General features: G+C 38.0%; 1 protein-coding gene across 1 annotated transcript; it reads right to left on the minus strand.

Annotated features, from left to right (window-relative positions):
- Positions 1-2,729: 2,729 nt before the first annotated feature.
- Positions 2,730-3,793, minus strand: LOC134585524 (G-protein coupled receptor 35-like). Its single transcript, XM_063440948.1, has one exon. It carries the CDS (start codon positions 3,791-3,793, stop codon positions 2,918-2,920), a length of 876 nt encoding a protein of 291 aa, XP_063297018.1. The 3' UTR covers positions 2,730-2,917.
- Positions 3,794-8,346: the final 4,553 nt, after the last annotated feature.

Genomic DNA, 8,346 nt, shown 5'->3' on the forward strand with positions numbered 1-8,346 from the left:
AAGGGGTTAATACCCCTTCAGCCCCATGGGAGGGGGGAAGCGAGGGAGGGGGGCACCTATTAACCCTATGGTGCCAGGAAAACGGGTTTGTTTTCCTGGCACTATATGATCCCTTTAATAATAAGTAGTGTATTTGTGTTGTCAGGATTAGAAAAAAAATTGCATTTGTGCCAAACCTACAGCTTTCATGATGCTTTATCTTTCTTAAGGCATTTTAAAGGCATGAAATGCACCATTAGAGTGAGAACATATGAGGATCTACGTTTTGGGCACCCCTGTGGTAGAGTGTTATTATCACTGTTTAGGTCATTTGGCCCCTTGCTTAACCAAATAAAAGAGATTTCCTTACATTATTTCCCTCTGTGTTCTGGCTCGCGGTTGCCCCTGCTGAGACAAATTGGGAGGCTAATGCGCATGTAACATCTACTCATAGATAGGCAGTGACTCAATTCATCTCTATGTAGAGTGTTTGTGTCTTCATACAAAGTGTAGCGATACAGAAAGTCAGTCTTGCAATCTGTCAATCAGGTGTCCCTCTAGTGACTGATTCGATGACAGGCACTAGAGGCAGCTTTAGGCAACAGAGTAAACACTGGGAGTGCAAAGACCCATTGGGCATAAAGCAAAATTGAGGCGGCTTAACCATGGCCAGGAGTGAACTGCAACATTGCTTTTTGTTGTGGTAGGAGTCTCCTTTCACCTTTTATGAGGCCTCTCCACTTCCCGTTCTCCCTCTTTGGTTCCCGCATTCTTCTGAAGATGTCCCTTCACCTTTCTGATGTGGTGTTGTTTTCCTTACCGGTGGAGAAACTGGAGGCTATTTTTGCTCCCGCCTTCTGTTTTTCTTCATAAGTTGGGGATGGGCTTGTTTTGTCAGTTTGTTAGTTTACTCCTACACTTGTCAGCTGTTTCGGCTTAGCGGTTCCTTTGCTCTACTGGGCGGGGGTGTCTTTGCCTTCCCTCTGCTGTCGAAGGGTGCAGCTTAGGGCTCAGTAGCGATGGTAGACGGGAGTGATGGTGGTGAGGAAACTGAGCTTTTCCACGTTGCTGGCAGTGGCTGGTCTGGGGATATCCCATGCAGTCCTTTTGCCTCTGTTTGGGCGGATGCTGAATATGCATCCTCTTGTGAGCTAAATGTAGTTAGTCCCTCAGCGCCACCACCCCAGACAATGTTTTTTATATATTTCTACTATGGCCATTCCGTTGAACAGTTTTGATGCCCTGATGCTATGATGATGTAAATAAATGTGGCTGCATTGATCTTTTCTCTCAAGCCTGTTGTCTTGAGTCATTTATTCATTTGGGTGCTAATGGAGAAGGGGTGGTGTTAGTGAGTTCGGGGTTTTGGAGTGCTTAATTATTCATGGAACATAGGGCCATAGGAGATTACCCATTGTGCCTTTTCTCAGAAAAGATAGTGTTTACACTGCTGAGTTTGCCGGCACAAGCTCTCTGCCCCAGAACCATTACATTAAGCTGCAGTGGTTGTGGTGCCCAGAGCATCCTTTTAATAGGGTCGTTTAAAAAATAAATGCTAGTTGTAAGGCTGGATTTGTGGTATGTTTTATTGGGAATTTACAGCATGACAATATGACAATCACAAGCTTATGTGGCCCTGAAACTGAGGATTTTGTTACAAAACTGTAAAAGCTAGGAGCTTTAATGCATGACATTTAAAGTGAACATGTGACATGCCATTCTAAAGGCAGCCACTACTGTGGCAACAACAAAGCAGCTCAGACCACATCACATCCCTTCTCGCAAAAAAAAAAAAAAACCCCAACAACAACAATAAGCATACACATTAATGTAATAAGTGACAGTATTTAAGTAATAAAAATTATAGTGATAATAAATGAAAGTATGTTTGTATTTTCTAGAGCCATACATCATATGTACTATATAATCATTTCTAAGATCATCTTGAACCTAAAATTAGGTTATAACAATACTGCCAAGAAATTAATATTATTACTATTATCTAACTAAATTACAATAATTTTATCTGCAATTGCCACTTGGAAGTGTCAGTTTTTCACTATAGTGGCCATCTTTAATAATTTATATTAAAACAAATTTAAGAACCAGGATGTGGAGAGCATGTGATGGTAAAAAAAAAAAATCAGAATGGAGAATGAGAACTCTGAAAATGCTGTGTGTCTACAATTACCTAGAGATCATTTATGATTTTTATTTAAAAAAAAAAATAATAATAATAATTTGGAATAGATTTGGAAATGAGGAAGATAAGGTATTAAATCAGTTTGTAAAATGTATATAAAATACAGCAATACTTATATTATTATTATTATCGCCATTTATATAGCGCTTTACAATATTATGAGAGGGGGGATTTATCAGTCAGTGGTGCTACTAGGGGAACCTGTGGAGGTGTTAGCTGGTGTGTGACTTGTGGTTGCTCTAGTCCTGAATGTGGGGCTTCTTAGCCATGAATCTCTCTGGCCCCACAAGCAGCTGGAGGGCAAAATCACTTCTCTTCATGGCCAGTTGGCACGGTGGGTTTTGCTTGGGATCTGCCGAGACTTACAGTGCAGACCTGCCAGGCAGAGTAGTACAGATCAGTATACAGACAGTGCTGCCTCTGATGCCGAAGAGATTTAGGACATATTCAGGCAGCACAGTTTAGAGACACGGTCGTATCCCTACACTTTTATCACTGTGCAAGTGGAGAGTCATACAGGACAAAAAATTCATCTACTTTTCAGCCTTGTGATAAGATGGTTAAGGGCAATTTGAGTCATGGAAATTGACTGAAGAATCAATGTATTTATAAAATGCTAAATTATGGTGAATAACGATTTTATTTATTTATATGAGATTGGTTTGCTACAAGATCTATTTATACAATACTTTTATTAGTAAATTGTCGGCAAGCAGATAGTAATGTGTAGGCTTATTAAAGGATGGTAGCTTTCCAGAATTCATGTGCTGCAAAAAAATAACACACACTGTCTAGGACACAGTTGGAATTTGCCACCAAAGTTGCCACATGTGTGTAAAAATTAACTTTCTCCCATGTGTGACAAGTGGCATTGAGAGATTCGGTAATAAAGCGCACAGTGTAACCCACATGGACGGGTAAGAAGCAGACAACAAACACTACCAAGTTGGCCATAATTATATTGAAGGCCTTCCTCACTGCTTTCTTCTCAAAAGTATCAGATGCGTTTTTCTTGCGGAGAAGCATTAGAACTTCTCCGGAGCAGTAGCTGATAATGATCAACGGAACAGTAAAACCAACCAGGACAAAGACAAGAGCCATGTTAAAGGGTTCAGTGGTGACTTTTTGGAAGCAAGTGGTGAGTGTAAAATCTCGGCTCTGCAAAATACGGAAAACACCAGTAGCAATGAAAAGAAACCATAGGGCACAGCATGTGTAAGCAGCTTTCGCTGGGGACCTCCAAGTTCGGAATTTCAGGGGGTGCTTGATTGCAATGTAACGATCCACAGCTATTGCAGTGATGGAGAAAATACTCATATAAGTGTTTATAAAATACATGAGTAGGAGTGTTTTGCACGTCTCACTGCCAAGATTCCACGTGTCTGAAAAAGCATATATTCTAAAAGGAAAGGTCAACAAAATCATGATATCTGATATAACTAAATTCACCATGAACACTGTAGTTTCAGTCAATTTCTTCAGTTTGCAGCAAAAAACCCACAGAGCAATACTATTGCAGAAAAGACCCAAAACAAGGAGTGGGATGGAGACTGCTAGGTTAAGGAGCTGAAGAGAAGAATCCTGAACTCCGCTTTTATTGAAGCAATCCATTCTCCGTTTTACATGGAGGAGAGAATAACAGGAGAGCAATTAGATTGTCTCGTTGAAACCTAAAAAAAATAAGAAAACATGCATAGTTAATATTTTCTTCTCTTTTTTCGAGTCTAAACACATTGGATCAAGTTGAGGGACAAATGTGTCAGTCCGATGAATTTACTACATATTAAATTACAAACTTTATTGTTTCTAATAATGCAATGTAAAAAAAACAAACAAATAAAAGCACAAATAAAATACTAATATAAACAGTTGTTTAAAACATATATATTTGCCGTTGAGGGTTATGAGTTTATTAGGAACATTTTTTTTTTTTTTTAGAGAAAGGAGGCCCCCTAGTTTCCTGATGTTTTATTACAACTCGATGAATACAAATAATTTGGCTCACCGCCGGGCTCAGCTCAGATAGAGAGCTTCTGCGTCTTCATAGGAAGTAGTGCTGGCAAAGGAATGATGCCCGGTGGACCAGGCCACTCCTAGTACCATAACCACTACCACACATTGCCATGGCTATGGCTCTTGGAGTGTTGACTTAAATATGCTCTTATTTTTTTTCTTCTTCATATATATATTCATGCACCTCATTTCAATATATGGAGCCTACATATAGTACTCCAAGCCCTTAACGTTTTTTTTTGTTTTTTTAATTTAATAACTCTGGTATGAAGTCAGTTTATTTTTAACCATATTACCTGGGTGAAAGTTGTTTTGGTGACTAAAGCTTCCCTTTAAGATTGAGTCAGTTTCCATCTTGTTAACAAGTTAAATAGATAATAAGAAAACCGAGAAAAACATTTATTTCATCCTCTTCCAAGGCACTCAACACACTGCAAGTAGCTGTTGTATATATATTTTAATCTTCAACTTACTTAGAATAAAAGATCTAGTCCTGACTATGTTTACGAATATGATGTCACATGCATGTGTGCTTGTAAGGTTTAACCCCTTAGTGACCAGACCGTTTTTCAATTTTCTTACCGTTAAGGTGTTTGTGTTTAGCTGTAATTTTCCTCTTACTTATTTACTGTACCCACACATATTATATACCGTTTTTCTCGCCATTAAATAGTCTTTTTAAAGATACCATTATTTTCATCATATCATTTACTGTAAAAAAATTATAAAATATGCTGAAAATTATTTTAACAAAACCACACATTTTCTAACTTTGACCCCCTGAGTTTAGAAATATCCAATGTTAACATGTTCTTAGCTTTTTTTTGGAAAGTTATAGAGCTATAAGTACAAGTAGCACTTTGCTATTTACAAAATACTTTTTTTCAAGTTACATTATAACACTGATATCTGTAGGAATCCCTGAATAACCCTTCACATGTATATATTTTTTTAAAGAAGACAACCTAAGGTATTAAACAACCTAAGGTATTTTGACTCTTTTCATGCTCTTTTCATGCAACCAATTTACCACCAATCTATGCCAAATTAAAAAAAAATAAAAAATAATTGGTGATTTTTTTGACACACATAGCAATTTCAAAATACATGTACAGATAACTTTAAGGGTTACTGCCAAAATCACCCCAATATGTGTTCAGCAACATCTCCTGAGTACAGTGATACCCCCCATGTATAGGTGTGTTGGGTTCTTTGGGGGCTAAAATACCTTATTTGAAGAATGCCCATTGCAGTTTTCCAACTTGGAATTTTCACAGCTTGTCATCATGCACCCATGTCCTATTTGGGACATTTTTTAAGCTGGCCAATGTAATTTAGCCCCATCAAACCATATATTTTTGAAAAGTAGACACACTAGGGTATTTCAAAGGGTGGTATTTTATCACTTTCCATGCACTCATTCTACCACCAGTCTTTGTCAACCTTTTGGGTAGTCATTTTTTTGTGTTATTTTTCACACACATTGTACTTTAGTAATGGATTCTCAGTTCTTGTTACGTGTTACTGACAAAGAATTTGTGTTCAGTAACATCTCCCAAGTACAACAGTGCCCCCAATGTATAGGTTTTATGGGTTTTTGCAAACTTACAGGGGCCATATGTAGTGCTTTCCCCTTTCCCCATGTATGCACATTGAAATTTGCCAGATTGGTTTGCTGAGCCTATGTTGCCTTTGAGACCGTATAGCAGCCCAGGAATGAAAATTAACCCCATCATGGCATACCATTTGTAAAAGTAGATAAACCACAATATTCAAAATGGGGTATGTACAGTCTTTTGTAGTAGCCACTTAGTCACAAACGCTGGACAAAATGAGCGTTTTTATTAGTTTTTTGCATTTTTTTACACAAAAACTGCACTTTAACTGGTGATTTAATCGTCATGATACGTTTTACTGTTTTAAACACTCATATTTGTGTTCAGCAGAGTCTCCTGAGTATAACAATACCCCCCATGTACAGATTTTATGGTGTTTTAGAAAGTTACAGAGTCACAAACGCTGGCCAAAGTTAGCATTTTTATTTGCTTTTTATAAATGTTATATATTATATATATACATACATACATATATAATATGTGTGTGTGTATGTATACATATATATATATACACACACACACAGGCTAAATAGGATCCTGGAATGAGACACATGTGACAGGGAGGGGTGCAATGCTGACTTTGTTTATAATTGTGGGGGTCCAGGCCAACCCCTGGGTTTTGCACACCTCCCTGTCACAGGTGTCTCATTCCAGGATCCTATTTAGCCTTGACTTGCAGAGAGTCCCAGTAAGGAAGCATTTCCCAAGTAAGTGGATTAATCTCATAAGAGCAAGAATTAGGCTGCTAGAGTAGGACCTGCCAAGAATGGGGTACTTTGATGCAGTTGGCAGGCTTATGCAATGTATGATCATATAATGTACCCAAACCCCCATTATTTGTTACCTAGGTAAGGTGTTTTTAAATAGTACTATTTAGGATTTGAAATCACTGTTTAGTTAATAAGCGAGTGCACTAGTTTGTGTATTTTGTATTTTGGTCCCAGTAGCACCCTATAATGTATGCATGTTTAGGTGAGTGCAGCCCTCCTGACTTTGTTTATATATACACACATACGCACACATACATATGCACAAACACAAACACACACACACACATATATATATATGTATATATATATATGTGTGTGTGTATATATATGTATATATATACACACACACACACACATTCATTTCCTATATATGTATAATATTATAATTAAAGCATTTTATATATTATACATATATATAATTTTACTATAAGTATAATACTTTAAGTATTTTACAATATATTATACGTATATAATACAGACACTCACTTACCGATCGGGTTCTGTTCCTATGACCCAGTAGTAGAACGAGTCGGTCAGTAAGTGAGGAGTTAAGGGATTCCCTGCTCTAGTGCGTTTGTCTATGTTTGGGGAAACATCCCCACGCCGTTTTAAAACAGGTAAATGAGGACCACCTGCATATGTATAATATATTTTTTATTTAATTTTTTTACTTTTTAGCAGCCTGGGGTCTGCCTGACAGCTCAGACAGTCCCCCTGCTGGCAGCTCCTAGAGTCCTATTGCGACAATGTGATCATGGTGATCACATGGCCCTGGAGGGTCGTGTTGGCCGGAGCTGCTGTAGGGGGACTGCCGGAGACCTCAGCAGTGATCGTAGGTCCAGGTAAGTCCAGGGCTCTTATTAGCTGTGGACGTACTAGGTACATCTGCAGTCTTTAACGACCGTTTTTTGTCGGACGTACCTTGTATGACCACAGTCGTTAACGGGTTAAAGGTATGCTTACTAATGCTAGGAGCCTAAATAACAAAATGGGGGAACTAGAGGCAATAGAATACACTAAACAATATGATATAATAGGCATATCTGAAACATGGTGGGAAGAGACACATGACTGGGCTTAGTTAACTTAATTTGGTACACACTATTTAGGAAGGATAGAAAAATAGGAAAGGTGGTGCAGTATGTTTGTATGTCAACCACGAGTTAAAGCCAAATCTCAAGCAGGTAGAATGTGATGAGGAAAATGTGGAAGCTTTATGGGTAAATATCTGCTTGGGTCTAAAGGGACATCAATTATTGGTTGGGATACAATATAGTCTGGTGACTATAGTGTCCCTTTAACTAGAATGGGCCTAAATTTAGACCAGATTTCAAATGGACCAAACGCCGCAAGATGGCTGAAATCCAGACTGAATGCTTTCAATCCTGAAGGATTTAAATCCAGGCCTGGAGTAAAAAAAGCAAGAATAACTATTTCGAGCATGTGGACAGCAATGGCTATTCAGTCGCTAGTTTAAACAAGTTAATAGACATTCCCCCACCTGATGTATGGCATTTGGTGCATAGGGAGGTTTAATACTACCTGATAGTAATATGGTGGTCTTACTGATACCTATAGGCTTTTTATTTATGTATATTATATATATATACAGTTCAATAGTGCAGTATAAAGTAATGTCAAAAAAAAAATAATACAAGATGGTATATATGCATCTGGAGTGCAGATGGTATATAAAGTGGCAGTGCAATAATAGCAATGATATCGTAGTGAACTTGTACACTCACATTTTAAGGAGCCTGTATAT

Source organism: Pelobates fuscus, chromosome 2, assembly GCF_036172605.1.
Source record: "Pelobates fuscus isolate aPelFus1 chromosome 2, aPelFus1.pri, whole genome shotgun sequence".
Classification (NCBI taxonomy): Eukaryota; Metazoa; Chordata; class Amphibia; order Anura; family Pelobatidae; genus Pelobates; species Pelobates fuscus.